Raw genomic sequence first — 21,115 nt, 5'->3', positions numbered from 1 at the left:
TCGGTCTCCTCATTCGTGGGTTATTGGGCTGCCTTATCCCACACTTTTTGTTTTTCCCAATATCATAAAGTTTTTATCTCTCCAAACCTCTCACAGTTATTGTGTTCCTTCCAAATTTGTCATCCTCCTTGATGCACGGTCCTTCCAGTTTGGGATGTCAATGTGGTTCTTCACTGCCTTACTTTACCTCCATTTGAACCTCTGTACTCGTGTTTGATTTTCCACTTGTCCTTTAAGACTTTTCCTTCTCCTCTTGGCCTGTGGACATCGTTGGTCGGAATTATTTGACATTTCATGTACCCTATATCATTCCACATATTTTCTCCTTTACCCAGATTGATATTTTCTTCCCAAAACATTGGCAGAACATGAGGATAATTGTTCCTTCTTGCCAATTTTTCTACCTTCCATTTCCCACCTACATTCCCAGTCTGATTGGATAGATTAATATATCCCATACATGCTCTTTGTTGTTATATTGCCAGCATGGCTTCCTTCCATGGTGCCCATTCCCTCTCTTCATCCTTTGGCAACTATCCTCTTTTTGTCACCTTTCTCCTTCCACCCTTACCAATTCAGTTCGGCTTATAATTCGATTGGCTTATACTTCCTTGTCTCCTTCTTCCCCTAATTTGTTCCAGGTGTCTTCTCACCAGATTAGGCACCTTACCTTTTCCCTTGTGTCTCATCTCCATCATCCATGTGGACTACCACACCACACATATTAATCTTTCACTATTGGCATTGGATTATTGTTTTCCACTTGTTGCCATTCTTCAGACTTCGGTGAGACTGTGAATGGGTAAGTTATCTTTTGTATATATACCTCTTATTTATCCCACTCTGTGGTGAATGGTGCCTATAGAATTATACTTAAACTAGTCAAATCCACAATGTTAGGCCATGATGACTTAATATTCATAAGTTCATGGCCACTAAACACATGCTATTGAGATGGGGTGTTCCACAAAATCTCTCATAGGTTTTATCTCACAATATATATATTTGCTTCATTAATATGCCTGTTCTGGACTGTACTCACCCATGGACTTCATGGGTAAAGCATAAGAGGATAGCTGCCCATCACTGCCATTCCTTAGATTGAATAAATCAGGAGTGGTCTGCTTTTGTTGGTCACCTGTTGCATAGTCTTCAGTTTTAACATTTCTCTAGATTCTCCATCACATTTCCTCTTCCTCCCCCCCTTTTTCTTCTAGTAGAGTACGAGAGTCCTTACCACTTTCCAGTTCCAAGCCGCTGGGGTGGTGGACCATGGAGGCATCCTCCTGAATGCAATAGTGATATACAATACAAACAATAATGAATCCATTCGGTTGAGAGTAGGCCAGTGGTGTTCTGTTGGTATGGATGATGAGATGTCCTCCAATATGAGGCTCCATCGCTGAATGGGTCTATCCAAGGGGATGTTGTAGCTTTGGAGTGAGCTGTAAAAATTACAGTTCCACCCTTTGATTGGGATCCCTCATCCTACCTCCACATGGTTGTTGGTTCACAGTGGCTGGGTTTTGGATTCAGAGCTAGATCAATCAACATAAGTCCTCACATGTGTATTACAAGTATCTATGTTCTCTTACTCAATTTGACTCTTGTACACTGCTATAGTGTTGTGCATCACACTGGAAGAACTTGTAGGTTACTATGGTTCTTTCTCTTATGCTATCCCTTGGAGATTTTAATATACCGAGGGTGTTACTGTGCTGGAGGTGGTTCCCGTCAGATTGGTTTTGAGTGGGCTATTTCACAATACAGGGACATCTTTATTATTCCGATCATCCAGATGTCGGGTTCCCATATCGGTAAAATGTTTTCTCACTTTGCTATCATGTGCCCTATTCACAGATTGGTGGGTATGATCCTCTTTCCTACCCCCCACATGGATGTCGATTCTCATTGGATGGGTTTTGGATTGTAGTTGACTTACTGATGGTATGATCCTCATCCTATCCTCGCATGAATGTCGATTCCTGGTGCTGGGTTTTGGATGCAGCTGACTTGCTGTGTACAGTCTGTCGTGTCCTAGCCACACTACACCTTGGAGCACATCCTTTTTACTCTCACCCACATTACTGTCATCTAAGGGATTGCGATTCAGATATCAGGTGGTTCAGAAACCTATCCAATCATTATTTTCACCATGTCTGTGTCACCTGTTTTCACACTGGGTGAAGGGTATACCTGGTACAGAAGTGGTGTGGTCTCCCACCTATGTAATGTGGGATTCTACCTATTTATATAAGAGGAAGTAATGTACCTATCACAAGTTGTAATTTTCCTATACTGAAAATGTATTTCTGATAGGCACTTACCTCCTCTCACACTTCCCACCCTTCCTCCCCACTGAAAACAGGTGCTTCCATTTTCTGCCAAAACTCGAAGTGATAGTTCGGTAGAATCGAATAGAGGGGAGTCACATGCATCAGGAGGGTGTGTTGCACTTCTATTGAAGGAGGGTTGTGGCATGATGATTTAAATGTGAGATGCAGTTGAACCATGTTGATCATGGGGTATGTGAGAGCTCAAGGCTTGTGGCATGCAAAAACATTGTTTGCATATAGAGGGCAGCACTGAAGAAGAATAGCTATTTATGTGAGAAAAGGTAAGTACCTATCGGAAATACATTTTCAGTATAGGAAAATTATAACGAGCAATAGCTCAACATCGTCAAGAAAAACTTCTCTGTTGGATGAGGATTCAGTTTCATTGAGACTTGAGAAAGGAAGGTTTAAATGGGTTGAAGTCAATTTATGTGGCATTGAGACTTTATAAAAATTATAAGATATTGGCAATATCCCAAAAAACTAATTCAAATTTGTAAACAGGATGAAAATTATGGGGAGCGTAGCCCTGTGGCTCAACTCCACTAGATCTAACCTACAGACAAAGACTAAAAGTTAAAAAAAACATCAAACAAAACCTTTCTTTTACTGATGTAGTTGTGTTTAATCTATAGCCAGAAAATTAGGCATTTGAAGTTTAATTTTCTATCTTGCACAAAGGAGCTGTTTAATATCATTAACTCAAAAACTGTATTAAAATATATTTGTTACTAAATCAAATTTTAAAATAAATATTTTATTTCCTTAAGCATAACCATTTAATATTTCTAACACACATAAAACATTTTTCCAAAAATAAGTCCAGCTTTGATTCGTTTTTGTTGTTATAAGGAAATTATGTTATTCATTTGTTAAACAACATAACTCAAGAATACAAAGTATTATTGATTTCATTTTTCTTTTCTATAGGCTTACCAGTGAGTAGTGGTGGGTTTTATCTCAGTAAGCACATACTAGAACTTGGTAAAGGAATAGAAGCAAAGGGATTTATATCTGAATACAACAAAAATAACCCAGTAGATGAAGTAATCATTGAATTTCACACAAATGTAAGTTCTCATCTGGTCAAGTTGTTTATTTTTTAAGCAAACCACTACCTTAGAATTATTTACAAAGAGCCTATATAGGAGACTCATTGTTCTTAATTTTATCTGTCAATAGTCTGGAAATATGTGTTATCTTTAGAAGAGACTGTTATTGATTTTACTTTTGTTTACAATTAAATGCAGGTGAATTTTTATAAAAGTTTATTTTTTTCTAAACTTGTAAAATGTTTGAGATTATACTTATTTTGAATGTTGATCACAATTGTATCAACATTTCAGTATTAAAAAAAAAAATTCCTACATTCTAGAGGTACAGAGGGTTGTTCACGATTTGCCCATAGTATCCCCATTGCCTGTAACTACACAGATTAAAAGTTTTAACCTTGTTGATAAAATGCAGTAGAAGTATTGTGATTTGCAACTGTGGATGGTGCCTAAAATTGATTCTTGGAAAGGTCACATTAAAGGACTTTCTGATATGAAGTTCTCCATCTAATGTTTAGAAAAAGCATGCAAAACATGAAATTGTAGCATTTCCAATAAATGGATATTGGTAAACCAAGGGAGAGCATGATATCACCAGGTTAAAACAAGTTATTTCATGACTAGCCAGCAGTCACACACTAAAATTATTGTGAAAAAAAGTTCAACATCCTCTAACCAGAAAAAAAAACAAGAACACAACGGCTTTTAGGCTTAGCAGTAATTTGTCTTACTGGTAAATCATAAAACAGGTTATTAAATACATTATTTTATTAAACAAATACAATCTAAAGACTAGTTAATTGTCTCTTCATGATTTAAGGATTATCTTGTATACTTGGCTTTAGTCTAGATCCATTAGTTTAAATTTAGTTCACAGGTAGGTTATAAATTAGGCTAAATACATTGTATTATTGCTATTAATTATAATAATATTAGTATTACGTAAACATCAAATAAAGTAAAGACTAGTTATTCACCACTTCTATAAAATTAAAGATAAACTTAATTACTTTAGTGTAAACATAAAGTAGTGATAAAAAACTAAAATATTTGACTCTAAAATGTTAGGCTTAACAGTGTTGGCAATAGGTTACTGGTATTTACATTTAACACTGAGTATTTACTTCCAGGCTACAAATACAGTGGTTAGGACTAGTGTTGGAGTTAAGCATTCACAGTTTATTAGGTGTGGTGGGTACAATGGGTGGGTTTTACTTGGGAACTCCAGACTGGTATGTACTTTTAAGGAAGCTAGTACTACTAGTATGTAGGAGGAGAAGTTTAAGGCTATCCTGATTAAAGTAGCAGCAATAGATAATAAGAAGGGTAAACTGTGGTAAATGGCAGCAGGATCTCAAGAAGAGCTTAGGCTTTTACATGCAAGGTATACATCAGCTAACAATGACTTCCAGGAAGTTAGAAGGAGTACTACTAGGGCTAAATCTAAAAGTATTAGACTTAATTGTAATGAGCCTATTATGTTCAGCAACAGATTTCAGCCCTTGTTTGTGCAGATCAGGAACTATTGGAGGGAAAGCAAACAAAATGGTCAGAGAAGGATATGGATGATAAACTTAAGGTCATAGTTATAGGTGATTCCTTGACAAGGCACGTGGAGTAAACAAAAAGAAAAGAATTAGATAATGCTACCCAGGGGCACAGGTGGAGGATATAACTGACAGAGAAAGAGATATAATAAAGGGTACTACCAATGATGTAGTTTGTTGTCCATGTAGAGGCTAATGATGTAGGGAAAAATAGGTCAGAGGAGCTAATTAATAAGTACAAGGGGTAAAAGCATTTAAAGAAAAAAGCCATCCTTAATCGTGTCAAGGATACTGCCAAAAATTAATTGTGGTGATGAAATTATGAGTAGGTCACTAGGGATAAATGCTAAGCTTAGGTTAATATGTAAGGATAAGAAGATAGGCTGGTTGGACTTGTGGGATTAGTTCAATGGGAGAAGGGAGCTTTTTGGAATGGGTGGTTTACATTTAAATAGTGTAGGATCTGGCTTATTTGCAAGGACTATTAACTCATTTGTAAGGGAAGTTTTAAACTAGGACTAGAAAGTGGTGAGAGCCATGATAAACTAAATGCAAAGAAAAATTAGATGTAGAGAAATGTTTATCATAGGAAATGAGTATAGAAGTAGTTCTAAGGATAGGCTTAATTGTTACTATTGTAATGCTAGAATTATAAGAAATAAAATATATGACTTTAGGGCACTGGTAGGGATGGAGAATTTTGATATAATGGGAATGGGGTGTATGAAAAACAAAGGTTGGCTGAAAATGTAAAAATCAACAGTAAAGATTTCTTTAAGTACATTAAGGGTAACAAAATGTTAGGATGGCAGTACGACTCTTGAGGGATGATAAAGGAGGGCTTGTATGTGATCATTGTGAAATAGCTGGGTTATTAAATTCTGCTGTTTCTCCAGTTTTTACTAGTGAAGATTTAGACAGTATTCCTCATCTTAAACAGTTGATAGATGGATTCAGGGTCAAACAATATGATTGCATTAATGCTGAGCTTGTTAAGAAAAAATTGGGAAGTTTAAAAAATGTAAGGCTCCTTGGTCAGGTAGTATTTCCCCCCCAAGGGTTTTGAAGGAGGTTAAAGATTGGATATGTGAGCCAGTTGCTACTGTTTTTTGTTAGTCCTTGAATAGTGGGCTGGTGCCAAGGGATTGGAAGTTAGGTAATGTCACTCCTCTTTTCAAGGGAGGTTATAAAAATTATCCCAATAATTATAGGCCTATTAGTCTTACAGTTGTTGGGAAAGTTTTGGAAAGTCTAATAAAAGATGCTTCGCAAAGTCATTTAACAAAGTTAAAAATTTTATTGAATAATCAACATGGTTTCACTAAGGGAATATCTTGCCTTAAAAATCTTTTTACATTCTTTGAAAAGTTTACTACTTATGTAGATGAGGGTAAGGGTGTAGATTTGGTGCATTAGGATTTTCAAAAAGACTGACAAGGTGCCACATAAAAGGCTTGTAAAAATAATTATCTCTATAGATGTGGGGGATAAGTTAGCTAATGAAATTAAAGAGTGGCTGGGTGGAAGAAAGTAGAGGGTAGTTACAAATGGAGTTCATGTCAAACTGGATTAATGTTACTAGTGAGGTACCTCAGGTCTTAGTACCTTTGCTCTTTTTGATTTACAACAATGACATAGATGAAGAAATGATCAATAAATTACTTAAATTTACTGATGATATTAAGGTCTTGGGTGTTGTTGGCTGTGAGGAGGATGCTTTACTAAAGGATTTAGATTATCTAGTGAGTTGGGCAAATAAATGGCAGATGGGCTTTAATTATAATAAATGCAAGACAATGCATGTGTGTTATCACAATTTTAATTATAAGTGTAATTTGGATGGGAATAATCTTAACGGGATCATGAAAGAAAAGGATCTTAGTATAATGGTTGATCACTCTGTTAAGCCAACCAAGCAGTGTGTTGTTGCTAGTGGTAGGGCAAGTAAGATTTTAGGTTGTATCTACAGATATATTGAATACAAGTCTAAAAAATGTTATAATTTCATTGTTTAGGCCACATTTGGAGTATTGTATTCAGTCTTGGGCTCCTTACCTGAGGAAGGACATTGAATTGTTGGAAAGGATTCAGAGGAGGGTTACTAGAATGGTGCCTGGGATGGAGGGTTTGTCATATGAGGATATATTAAGATCCTTGAAATTGTCTTCTCTTGAAAAAAAGAAGAGTTAGAAGGGATTTGATTGACATGTTTAAGATTGTAAAGGGGAACTGATAGTGTTGATACATCATCTTTTTCATACTTAATAATGAGAATAGTAGGACTAGGGGACACAAGTATAAATTTTGGCAAGGTAGGAGTTATCTTTAGCTAAGACAGTTTTATTTTTATAACAGGGTGGTTGGCCTTTGGAATAGATTGCCTTCAGATGTTGTGGAGGTGGTAAATTTAAGTGAGTTTATGAGAAAGCTCGATAACTATATGAATGATAAAGGCTGGCTTTAAGATTTTTTTTAATAGTTTTAGTTTAGTTTAGAGGATGGGATAGCCAAGATGGACCAATAGGTCCCTTGTCATCCCTAAACATTGTTATGTTAAAGTAGGAACCTCCTTTGAAACTGTAAACAACATAATTCAACTGAATTTAGGTCTACAAAAGCAATGCTAGTAGATGAGTAGTTTTCACAAGCTTCTCACACAGTACATAGCTGTCAAAAGTTGTATGAGCAAACAGAAATACATTGTCGCACTGGACAAAACATGTGTCTTTTTAAGTGTCTGGAACAGCTTGGGCAATTTGTTATCATTCTGCTGATGAGACAACATATTAAAATAGTCCAAAGCATGTTGTAAAAGTTTTTTCTTTTCAAAGAATCTATGGCAGTTGCAGTTTACAGTCGTAATGATAAATTAAACATCAAGAAGGTTGAGGAAAATACTAAGGTGAACTCTGCATGCTATCAGGCTAATGCTCTGACACCACTATACCACAAGGAAAGCCATCAAACATCCAGCCAGACTTCCAAGTCAATATACCTGTTCCTCTACAAAATGCAAGCTTCAGAGTTGTTCATATGGGCCTTCAGAAATTGTCATTCACTAACAGTTGATGGACTTTAGAAATCATTTAAAGCAGAGGGAATGACATTGACCTCAGTGTGTTGTGCAAAAGATTTTGCCATGAAATATTCAATACTGAGCAACAGTCCATAAATAAGGCCACCTCAGAGAATACTATCAATGATGGTAGAAACAGATATAAGGCCTATGCTCTCAACCTTATATCATTACCCTAGATCACGAACATCTCTCTGTAAAACCAAAGAAGCATCCCTTTCTCAAGCAATTATTAAGTATCATTTGTCATTTTGTTATTAAGTATATAAAAAACTTACAACTATTTAGTACTCATTATTTAATAAGTTATTAGTTCAAATAAGTGAGGATGAAAAACATTAGAAACTTACAAACATGTGAAGCAAGAGCTATCTAGTGCCAATTACAGTTCTCATAAAAAATGTATATATTTTAACCTGATACTTGACTATTGTGTGTTCTTTTTTAATATTCAAGTTTAGTACCATACCTTGTAGCTATTCTAAGGCTTTATAAGTTATAGCTCTGTACGTGTTATATTCTGTATATAACATACTTTGTTTCCTGGAGATTTTTATACCTAACCAATATTGTATTATAAATATCTGTATTATACTGTATACTTGAAATAAATACAAGATACCCTAATTACATATTATACCCTAGGGCTCTTCTTAACCTACCTTGTTTCATAGTGTTCTTTATCTAACTGATAGGACATCCAAAAACACACAGGAGTGTACACAGAAGATTTACACTGGAAGAAAGGCCCATTACTTGGAAGAGGAGCTTTTAGTTACTGCTACCAAGCACGTGACATAAAAACAGGGGCACTAATGGCTGTCAAACAAGTGCCCTTCTCTCGTAAGTTAGAACAAGAACAAGAGAAAGCTGTTGAGGATATTAACAAAGAAATTTCTATGATGTCCAAACTTTGTCATCCAAATGTCCTCCGTATCCTAGGAGCCACATGTCAAGGGGCCTGTTACAATGTTTTCATTGAATGGATGGCAGGTAAGTGTTAGAACTTCTAGAAACAATTATTAACCTTTCAGAGCATCCTAGTTGTGATCATATCTAGGTTTCCACAGGATAATGGCAGTTAAGTATTTTGTGAAGTGATGATAAAAAGAAAAATTCCTGAGATATATCAATTTCTTATGCAGAAGATACCTTAAAATGTATAATTTGCCCTCTATTATTATAAATCCTATTAAAGTGTTATTATCTTTATCCTTTTATTTTTATCCAGCTTCTATCACTTGTTTTCTAGTTAAAATTCATATTTAATAATGGTTGCTTTGTTTTAATTCAAGACTTTCACATGAGAAGAACTATTGTTTTAATTTTCCTTGTGTTTCATTTTCTATATGATATTACTTAGTATATTTTATAAAGCTTAGAATTTAGTTGTTTCACTGGCTTGACACACAAAGCTGTCTATATGTTTCTTAAAACAGATTCAAAGCATTTTTACAGTATTTCTTAGGTTGATCTCTTATGATTTGGGTTTTTTATTTAACAGGAGGATCAGTAGCTTCACTTTTGGAACATTATGGACCATTCTCTGAAGATGTAATTGTTAAGTACACCCAGCAGGTACTTGCTGGGCTAGCATATCTCCATGACAACCAAATTCTTCACAGAGATTTGAAAGGTAATTTTCTTGTGATATCTGTGCCTTAGTTTAGGAAATTATTTGTCAAATGGGTGCTTTCTAACAACTCTAAGATAGTTTTCCTTAGAAAAAATATTCACATAGGTTGGTATAATCATATTGATATAAAATAAATTACTTATATATATATATAGCTAATGGTCTTGTCATTTTTACACACACATATATGTTACCACATAAGCATAAAGTTTCATATTCTGATGTGATGTAATTTAGAAAGTTTAATTCATATATCACAGGTGCAAATCTTCTAGTTGACAGTAAAGGTCAACACCTTAAGATTGCAGATTTTGGAGCATCAGCTAGACTTGTATCACATGCCACAGTAGCTGGGGAGTTCCAGGGTCAACTACTGGGAACTGTAGCTTTCATGGCACCAGAGGTAACAAATGATTCACTCTGAAACAAAGAACAATTATTGTTATTCCTCAACTGTGACTTTAAGAGTGGTAACTTCAAGTTGTTTGGACAAATATTAGAAACTGAAAAAATTACAAATATTAAATAACCTCCCAGCATATTTTGTAATAGTTTAGTGCTTTTGATCTTTGCATGCATTTTGTCATAAGAAATATCAACATTATGCTATTATATTAACACAATTTGACTTGACTGTATGTACCCCCATCATAAAAGTACAGGTCATCTCTTGATATATCGTGAACTAGGAAGAACTGTAGTAGAAAGTTTTTATAAAAATCTGTCAAAAACTAATATCAGCTTTTCAACACTTGTAAAGTTTAGTCCAAAATAACTTTTAATTTGTATGTTATTAATAGATATGATTTTTATTCAATTTGTTAGTTTCAGATGAGGTTCTAGCATAGGCATTTTGCACCATCCATTAGTTACTATAAATTCAACAGATGACTATTTGATTGGAGTTTAATTATATAATCAGGAATGCATTTTTCTCAATCATAATTGTAACTATTTACATCACAGGTGTTACGTGGCGAAAACTATGGCCGTTCTTGTGATGTCTGGAGTGTAGGATGCGTTTTGATTGAAATGGCTACTACAAAACCTCCCTGGGATGCCAGTAATTTTTCTAACCACCTAGCATTAATTTTTAAGGTTAATTTACTTTTCTTTTGTCAACTAGAAACTAATTTTGAATGATTATCAGAAGATCTTACTAAAGATGTTTTAAAATATGCTTAATTAATGAATTTTAGAGTTTCTTCATTGAAGTAGTTTATCCATTTGTTAAAGTAATTTTTTTAAAATTGTTTACATTAATAATAATACTGAAAGATACTATAGAGAACTAACCACATTTTATAAAAGCAATTTGCATATGTTGCTATAAATGCAAGCCATACAAATGTATATTTGCTTCATTGGGTATTCCCATCCATTTAATGTGCAATGCTAACATGGATACAACTTACGTCTTGTGTATAACATATAACATCGTGGCCCTTTTCAAGGAAGAACATCCTATGACAAGATTTTTAAATGGTATAGAGCCAAAAGATACAATACTCTGAAGCAAGGAGCCTTCAATATTCTCTCTAGAAATTAAAAAGCAAAGCATACTCCAAAATCACATCTTTTGCGAAGGTGGGATAGTTACCTTCATCTGCAAAGTGTAGGCTATGCTTAAAAAAGATAGCCCTAGTTCTGACCCAGAAAGCTGTAGCAATGAAGCTGGGTATATTTGGTACCATTAAAAAGATAACATACAAAAATCTGGAGTTGATGAAGACTCTACCGAAAAGTTCAGAAGCTTCTAGCCATTCCTTGAAATTAATTTTTATTTATCATGAAAAAGATAGCCCAAGAAAGTTGAGTCACATAGGCTAGCAATACAATTTAGCAACATGCCTGTCATGTCCCTTAATGCAGCTCCTGTCTATGTAAATGTTATCTTGGGAGCCAGAAAATGTGTGGAAAACTTGTCACAATATGTTGTTTAAGATTATTTTACCTTCCTTCACAGAAATTTGTTACAATGAAATTGCAATGCTGGGTAATACAATTTATAATTATGGCCATCAGATTGAGCATGATTGATGACATGGGAAGGAGTTTCAAGGGCAACACAATGTGATCAACCCTCACTGTATAATCATTTATCATCCTTTTGGATTAAAAAAAACTATGCTTCTTATCCTTTTTTCAGCAACAAGTTTACGAGTTTTAAACTCTAAATTTTTATGGAACTTTAAATAATGTTTTATAGTTAGCTACCCTAGCAAATGTTTTGTCAAATAGTAAGTTTTTTTCATGACATGTCATTTGTTTCCATTATAAGTTTTGACAATTCCAGCACCTACTACAGTGTCTGACCAATCTTCAAAATCACTCTTAGCCATATTTACATAAACTTGACACTGAACTAACAATATTGGAAAACTAGACTTATTTCATCGATGTGCTGAGAGGCAAACACAACACATTAGTTAAGTGAATTACGCTACACATCCAAGTTTACTAACAGGCACCAACAGAAACTATACTAGTTTCAGTCGTGTCAAAAAAGTTGGCACTACCTTAAAATACTAGTTGCCACCTTACTTTACGTCCACACAAAATCACTTATAAAGCTTGATTCAGTGCACATGGATGTACTTGTTTACACTGCTGAACATATCCATACACAGGGAACAAATCATAGTAATATTCAATCTACACATAATTCAAGGTTGTTAGAAATGTAACTCATTGTCATGTGCAAGGCTAAGTGATCACTTCAAATAGTATTTACATTGTTAGATGCTTACAGAAATATTCTCAAGGATAGTTAATTATGTTTATTGTTGTTTTATATAAAAAACACTATATAACTAACAAATATGTTTGAGAAAATATTATAGATATCCTAATGACTAATATGAAATATTTGGTGAATATGTTTGTTTTAAGACACTGGGTATCTCAAACTAACATTACAATGTTAAATTGGTTTTTCATAAAGCATCACAAATAAAGACAGTATAACTCAGTAAACCTATTTGAGATATATTTTAAAATAATAGTTATTAAAATTACAAGTACATCTCTGATGTAACTGTCTAAGTGCCACAAATCTTAATTTTAAACTTTAATAACATATGCCATTTATATTTTATCAAATACATTTTCTGTATTTCTGAAATGAATTTATCTTTCATGCTCATAAAAGTTCTAGATTCTGAGGCATTCGTTTGTCTTGTTGTTGTTTTTTGTATTAGATTGCTAGCTCTACTGAGCCACCTGTTATTCCAACGTACCTCTCCGATGTAACCCAAAATTTGGCTCTTCGATGTCTAGAAGTAAAGTCTGACAAGCGTGCTTCAGCCAAGGAACTCCTTAACCATCTCTGTTTTAGCCAACAAGTAAAAACTTCCTAACAACATAATAACTCCTCTATTCTTCAACAGAAAGTGTTATTTCGTACATAAAACCTTAGTGCCAAAAGGGCCAACTATTTTTTAAATGTCTCGTACACTGTTTACCATAAAGTGTTTATTTTTTTAATTACAATTATCTTAAACTTTATGTAATGGGACCATCAACTTAAGACGTTGAATTAATGATGATGTTATAGGCTTAGTAGTGCATATATTTTTGGACCAAATCACTATGGCTCTTGTGAATTTAACCATCTTTTCCACATGCATATACTGGTCTTCCAAAGAAGCCTCCACTATTCTTCCTCAAACTTCTATCTTACTTCTATATCTGTTGTGTCAGTCTGTTAGCAGAATACAACAATTAGATCTTTTGAGAAACAAGTTTAAAAATTCATATTTTTTGAAACATTACTTTATTGATATTCAAAAGAGTTAATACATTACATAGCAACTGTATGTGACTAAATCTACTTTACCAAAATATATATATTTTAGTACACAGTTGATGAAACTTCATCCTTATATTTTATACACAAGTTGTGTAATTGTACCTAGTATCTGTACATGGTTATGTTCTAGTATTTTAAATTCATAACTGAACTCAGGGAACTGTGATGAAGTTTACGGATGAGCTCATATCCTTTTCATAGTTTCAATCAAACCATTCTACCATGTAACATCTCAGGTTTTGAGATGTTTAGTAAAATGTTAACCAAGTTTCACTCTTTCACTGCATTTCTGCCTTTAAATTGTGACTACGGTATAATTAGCTACACTTTCTATCAATACATTTGACACTAACTACCTGAAGCAATTAATATTAATATTTAGCTATCAATAGATAATTTTGTGGAAAAGATTAATTTTAATGAAATGTATTTTAATCTTGGTTGCACTAAACTATTAAAGTTTTATTTTTATTAGGTTTCATACAAGCTTTATGATTTTTTTAAAAACACATTGTGGTAATAATCGTACCAGATTGAAGCATAAAAGAATATTCAAAAGTACAAAAGTTATACCCCATATAGGAGTACACGAAAAGTGATGTGACAGATCTTCTATTCATATATTATCCACTGAATATAAAGCACAGATTTAGACAGAATGTGACTTTTGAATAGCCATGTCCATCTACTTTTGATTGGTAAACTATGCATTTGACTTATTGCTTTTTTTTATCCCTGCTTGACTCGTTTCAGTGATCAGTATTCAAAATTTTTGAATTTTTTTAAATCTAGTATTCATAATATATCAAAGTATTTTTATTACATTAGTACTTTGATTAATAACTTGTACAGAATCATTCATTAGTATTTTAATTATCCTCTGCAATAAAACTGTTACAAATATACAACTTAAAATTCATTGAAGAGGTTATTATAAAAGTGGAATATTTTCAATATAAAATAACAAAAGATTTTTTCTTTGAAGCATGAGACTAATGGCTAAGATACAAAAACAATTTTATTATGCAAAAATAATGTGAGATTCAAGTCTAATGTTGTACTAAATAACTTGGTCATAACATTGATTATTTGTTCAAGTAATCTTCCTAGTAATAGATAATTATACCTAATTTTCTGTAGCTTCCATGCATATTGCCAAGATGTGCATTTTCATGTTTCTGAATCAGCACGAGAAAACATATAAAAGTATGTTTAGTTAAAGGTACAATATCAGTTTGAAATATTGTGTTCATTAGCACATCATTGGTCATAATCTTTCTTTATATATATACTCAAATGTAGGTTTGTCTCTTATGTATTTTTAACTTTATATATAACCTTCCTTCCCCCTTTTATAATTTTAAAATAGACCATTTTTCTTTAACCTGAAATTAAAGCATTAATTCTGACATATAAAACTTATAATTATTTGCAGCCTGAAAAATTTTATTTATCATTTCAAAGTTCCTTTTTGTTTAATTCACATTAATTAAGAATCAAGTTTTTAATGTACATTTGCGACTGTTTTTTAAATAAAAATGTCATCACTTTGTATTGAACAAAAATACCTGAAGATTTAAGCAAAGATCAGCTTTAATTAGAAACAGTACAGAAGTAGTTAGACTAATTGGGTAAAATTATTTAATATTCCATCCATGTGAACCTAATATAGATAAACATCTTTTATCATGCCATATTCAATATAATAATAAATGCTATTGTATGGGTTTAAAATAATCATCATTAATAGTAGTACTTTAAAAACAGAATAGTAGAAAAAACAACTAAATTTACAGTTTATCTAATGTAATAAAAAGTGAATGAAAAATAAAATTATTGTATGAATGCTGCTAATTCAAACATATAGTCCTAACTGAGGTCTTTTTTAGGTGTCAAAATTTAGTTTGATGTGTGCCAAAAACCCACGTGTATGAATTCAGATATCCACTGTCCACCATTTTAATTCAAAAAAATACTGTTTGTTGTTTTTATAACTTGATTACATTTTGTATTTTTATACTGTTTGATTTGTTCATTTTACATTGCAGTGTTTTGTACTTTCATGTTTATAGCGTAATAATCAAATTCCTGTACCTAATAGCAACTGACTAAACTCTACTTTGTCAAAGTTGATTAAAACATTTCACTCTGAAGTAACTGCTCAAGACACTTCTGTAGCAATTAGCAAAGTGAAAATCTTAAGTGTTCAAGTATTAAGTGATGGAATAATTTCTGTTATTAACACAGTCTCACATTTCTTGTAAACTATTTATTTCTTCTCAGTAGTTTTTGCATTAGTAATTTTTCCTGCTGTGACAAAACTGTGTTGTTAACAATTGAAATCTTGTTTTAGTCATGTATCTGTTTAAACTGTCAATAAAATCATGAATATCACAGTTTAAGATTTTTTCATGTTTAACTTCACTTTATCAAATCAAATACAAGTGAATAGGAATAAGTACAATATCCAATAAAAATGTTATTCTTCAACTCTAGAATAATATTCAAACTTTACTCTTTAACTGATAATTGTAATCAAATGGTTAAGGAATTTGCTCTAGTCAAGTAATTGCATAACATCCTACCATACAATAAATCTACATAATTTAGGTATTATCTGATTCTGTATATGTGTGCACAGTTTTATCCCTGCATGTCCCAAGAACCAAGTGGTATCTTCTCCACCTATTGGATATTCCAGCCATTTTTCTACAGTGACATCTCTACAGGATACCCACACTCTTTACAAGCCTCTGTAACTTTAAGCTTCTTATGTGAAGCAATACAATAAATTTCAAATGAAAAATTGAAAAAAAAAAAGACTTGGAATAAAGTCAACTAACAACTTTTACAGCTTATATGTGTACAAGTAATTCACAACTTAACAGACATTTGAATATGTATGCCCATATAACTGCTCTCATAAAATGTTTAGAAAATGTTATTAGCTCCCACTTTGCTAGTGGATGTGATTTAATTAGGGAAATTGGGTGGGCTACAGAGGGGTGTCACTGTTTCAAGTATTCAGGTTGAAACAACAAAAATGTACTGTGATAAAGGGCTTGATATTTTAACCTCAAAACCACACTTTACTACCAAGAGAACTTGCCTCTCAGTAGTGTTCAACCAAAAAGGTGTGAAGTTTATGAAGGTTAGCCACATTGTGTTCCTCTTGCACAAATAGTAAAAGTGTTCAAGTTGGCATACCATGACTGGATGAATAAAAAGCACTTGTGAATAAAAGATCCTCTTTGGTCTAAAACAGAGATGAAACCATTGATTGGTTTACATTTTCTCATGTGCCATGCTGGTGATGCTGCCTAGGTGCTACTGCTTCGCCACAACTATTATTACTGTTGCCACTGCTGTCTCACCCTTCACACACCAGACTAGTTCCTGCAACCAATTTGATATTTGTCTGTGATTATAAGCAGAAACCATCATAATAAAGGTAATTATTGCTCATGAAAATGACTTTAAAGATCTGGGGAACCAGATCTTGTACTGTGCAACATGTACAGTCACTACCATGTTTTGTGTGAGATTTTGGATGGGCTTTATTTCTTCATAGCCTGAAACAAGTGTGAATTCAGGCATGCTGGCATGCACTTCAAATTTATATTCAGAATTGAAAACAAGAGAGTACCGAAGAGCTTTAACTTGTTAGGAAATCAACCCACCAAAACTATGTTTCTGGTTCATAGCTTGGGTGTTAAGTAAATCCTACTGATGTAAAGATATGTAATATAGCTCAATACAACCTCAGCAAAATAAAACTAGCCTACACTTACAGAATACCTCCCTTTGTGATGTTAATGATTTGTTTGTTTGTAGTTAAGCACAAAGCTACACAATGGGCTATCTGGATACATTATTGTTGTGATATGTTTTTATTAATATAGGAATTTTAAAAAGTTTTAGTTTGTTTCTATGCAGTTTTGGCATAAACACGCTGTCCAGAAAACTACCGAGTTGTTTCATTCTAGTTAACTTTATTTCTTTGTCGTTCTGTAACAGATAGTACCTAATTTTTTTTAAGAAGATTGCTGCAAATTCACTTATTGCATAGAAACAGGTAAATAACAGCAATGTTCTTTACTGACCAAGTAGATATCTAGGGTTTACAGCCTTAATTTTGTTATAAGAGAATGACCAATCATGTGATGATGCTTGTTGCTGAAGGTTCAAACCAAAGTTACCTGCTTGGTATGGAGTGTCAGTTTTAGTCCGAATACAGAGAGTTCTTCTTGGTTTGAAATGTGGAACATCATGTTGAGGGATATTAACTGTTAATTAATTCAGTGATCCAATAGAAAGTATGCACATAATGTTTATTTGTTTTTTATTATAAGTACTGCTTCAATTTTTTTTTTTTACATATCCAGTCAGTTTGTATCTTTACTTAAAACTCAGTCATCTAGCTAAATTCAGATTTACTTCACAATTTTCCTGTCAGATCAATCTTCCTGTTATAAAATGGACCTTTCTAATACATGTGTAGAAATCAGTGCATTTAAATAGTTCTTCCCTGTTATGCAAACCTTAAATGAAATATTCATTAGTCAGTACCTTTTCTTCTTAATAACTTTTTTAACTTAGTATAATACCTACATACTTTATATTTAGAATTTCAGATTCAGAACTTGACACAAGGAATGGAGACTACACATACAAGTCTGTACAACATAAAATCACATAAAAGTCTGAGAATGTCCAAAATTTTACTGATATTTACCAGTTGTTTTCTTACACAAACATTTTAAAGCATATATTAGTTTCAGAGCCTATGTCTTGCATAGAAATAAAACCGAATGAAAGAGGGCACACTTCTAGAGTCAATTCCAAAAATAACAAAACAAAATATATAACACTTAACAGAAACTGGCACTAAAGATTAAATTTTCTACATAGCTTTCAACAAGGAATGGGGAAATATACAACATTAAACACTTAAGAACTATTGCAAGAAACCTAAAATCTTAATTTTGTGGTAGGCTGATAACCTATTCTAAATTCACCTATAGTTGTACAGAAGCAGTTTTTTTAGGTTTTATTTTTTTAAATCTAAACTCTAGATCACATATCGTGATCTGAAACCTATGTGAATTAGTAGTAGAATTTCTAGATTTCTGTTTGTGATTGGCCAAGCCTTAGAGAGCTTTGTGAACATGTTGGTCCTTTCAGAGAGTCTCAAGCCAGTTTAAAAAGGGTCAAAAGCTGTTGTGTTGCTATTTTTTCAATGTTTTTCTTTTTCAAGACTGCTGCTGACAATGTAAATTTTGCTTTTGACTCCAATCAATTAAGAAACCAAAACAATACATGTGTTTTAATTTTTAAATATGGTTATCATATAACATTTAATTTGCATGATAAACTTTATATAAGTTGCAAAACACAAATTTTGTTTTGACTAAACATAGTGAAGTGCTATTAGGCTGTTGAGAAAATATGGTTAAAAGCTTAGCTAAACCAGGCAAATAACTCAAAGTGTTTTGTACCTAAAAAGAGTTAAGACTGAAGTTCATTTAAACAACCCTATTCTTCAATAGTATGTTGAAGTGGGCTTACTCTCAATCAAGAACAAACATAGCTTTAACATAGAAACAACTTAAAAAATTATTTCCTATGGTTATTTTGACTTGCTGCGATTTTCCCAAAAAAAGTATCCAATTTGAGAAAGAAAAAAAAACCTTACTATAAATATGACACATTTTATTCATTTGACTGAATATATGTATATTTCACAATTATCTGTATTACTACTACATCTAATGTGTACAGACAATTACTCTGCACAGCCCTGACGAGATAATCATGTAAAAATGTAACCATTTTACTTATAGATGTATGTACCAACAAAATATATGATCCGGCCTGCAAAATAGTAACAAAACAACATAAAATTATACTTTTGTATAAATTAAGCCATTTTAAAGTGGAAATGTTTCCAGCTATAGAATTGGGGATATTCTGTCTATCAAACACAACCAAAAGAACAGATACAAAACTAGAAAGCAAGCTACAACTTTAATAAGGGGTTAGGATCTAGATGCTGGAACATCCAACGTCCGTTTCTAGCCGGTTGTGGTCATGACACTGATAGTTACCCATAAAGATAGAAATCTAATAACATCAACCACCCTCGATTTGCATAAAAATTATCACTTAACCTCCGCCCTCTTTTTTTTTTTCTTCATTTATAGATCTACTAATATTAATTTCCAGATATGATGTTATAAACCCACCTCTATAGTTCTGATGCTGTGGTAGTGGTACCTCAACCTCCTCCCTTAACAAGAACTTTTAATTTTATCTTTCAAGCAAATCTGAGTAAACTGAGACACGCCCAGCTGCCTGAAGTCAGCCTTTCCGACCCAGATATGATGAAAGTGTTGTTCAATTAATCAACATACTTTAAATGAATTTTGGTTTAATTCCTTTCAAGTACCAAATTCATCTAAAATATAACCAAGAATGGTCAGAAGCTGTTGTTTTCCATACAAATATCTCTAATGTTTATATTAAGATCTTATATACTAGCGCCCTCTAAAAACTTAATATTCCAAGCTGGTAATAATTGCATTCAAATTGTTAATAAAATATTTACTACTTAATAAGTTATAAAATTTATTATAAAATAAGTTAAAGACTCTACTAATTTCAAGATTACTGTATCCATTGAATAAAATTTTGTTTTTTAATAGCATTGTATTAAACGTGAAGAAAATGCCTCTGTTATATATTTTTAGATATCCTTTATTTTGTGAGATTATTATACCAATTAGTCCATAAAGAAGCTGGGAGAAATGATACAGTTGAGCAGGACGAAAGGTAAGGTCTGAACTGGAAAAATATTTGAAGGGTGTGGATTATCAGGCAAGTATAAGGTACTTCCAGTTTGGACTACCACCAAAAATAATGTGGCCGCTACAGGTGTATAAGGTTGGACTAACCACAATAGAAAGGATGGAAGCACGTGAGAGCCGATATATGAGAAAGTGGCTTAATGTACCTCGGTTATTTGTCATAAATAGGCTATATGCAAAATCATTTAATTAAGCTAGTTTTCCCAATGAAGTCTTTGTTTGAAAAATTCAAAGTTGCTAGGCTAAGGATCGGCATGACGATGACAGAGTCAAATGCTGCTGAGGTGAGAGGACACCACTAGGAGGTGATAACAGGTAGGAAATTGAAAGCTTCATTTACAGTCGAGAGTGCAGTCAGCAGGTTGGAGTTCAAGGAGCTTATGGGAGCAGCCGAACAAGATCGGGAAGAATTAGTGTGGAGGGCTTTCAAGCGCATTTCAGAGTAAGATGGCAAGAGAAAGAAGGAGATGGTGTGTGAAGATGTAAGTGTGATGGAGAATGAGAGAAGGTAACTCAGGCAGCAGGACATTATTATTAATTAATAAATCCAAAATAACTTCTTCAATATGCATATTTTTTAATTCAAATTTTATGAAAGTATATGATAAATATTTTATTATTTTGTCATTTAATTCGAAAATGCTGTTTATAACATCCTTAACAATGTTATTAGCATTAGTGTAAAGTGAATCTAAATGCATACAAAAGTTTTTAAAGTTACTCCATCTTAAATATTTATATTACTATTTTTAAGTCTTTAGGAGTAACTATCATGCTCACAACCGGCTAGA

At 33.0% G+C, this 21,115-nt stretch overlaps 1 protein-coding gene across 1 annotated transcript in view; it reads left to right on the top strand.

Moving 5' to 3' along the window:
- The window catches only part of LOC106461401 (mitogen-activated protein kinase kinase kinase 1-like), a 44,241-nt gene extending 28,381 nt beyond the window's left edge, over positions 1–15,860 (top strand). Inside the window, exons 10-15 of the mRNA XM_013921221.2 lie at positions 3,267–3,406; positions 8,707–9,004; positions 9,516–9,647; positions 9,908–10,050; positions 10,614–10,745; positions 12,848–15,860. Coding sequence (XP_013776675.2) covers positions 3,267–3,406; positions 8,707–9,004; positions 9,516–9,647; positions 9,908–10,050; positions 10,614–10,745; positions 12,848–13,006 — 1,004 coding nt within the window. The 3' untranslated portion in view covers positions 13,007–15,860. The remainder of the gene's footprint in view (positions 1–3,266; positions 3,407–8,706; positions 9,005–9,515; positions 9,648–9,907; positions 10,051–10,613; positions 10,746–12,847) is intronic.
- The last annotated feature ends 5,255 nt before the right edge of the window (positions 15,861–21,115 follow it).

The sequence above is a fragment of the Limulus polyphemus genome, unplaced genomic scaffold (assembly GCF_000517525.1).
Source record: "Limulus polyphemus unplaced genomic scaffold, Limulus_polyphemus-2.1.2 Scaffold951, whole genome shotgun sequence".
Lineage (NCBI taxonomy): Eukaryota > Metazoa > Arthropoda > Merostomata > Xiphosura > Limulidae > Limulus > Limulus polyphemus.
The sequence above is the reverse complement of the archived record's forward strand: the minus strand, read 5'-3'. Positions and strand labels throughout refer to the sequence as shown.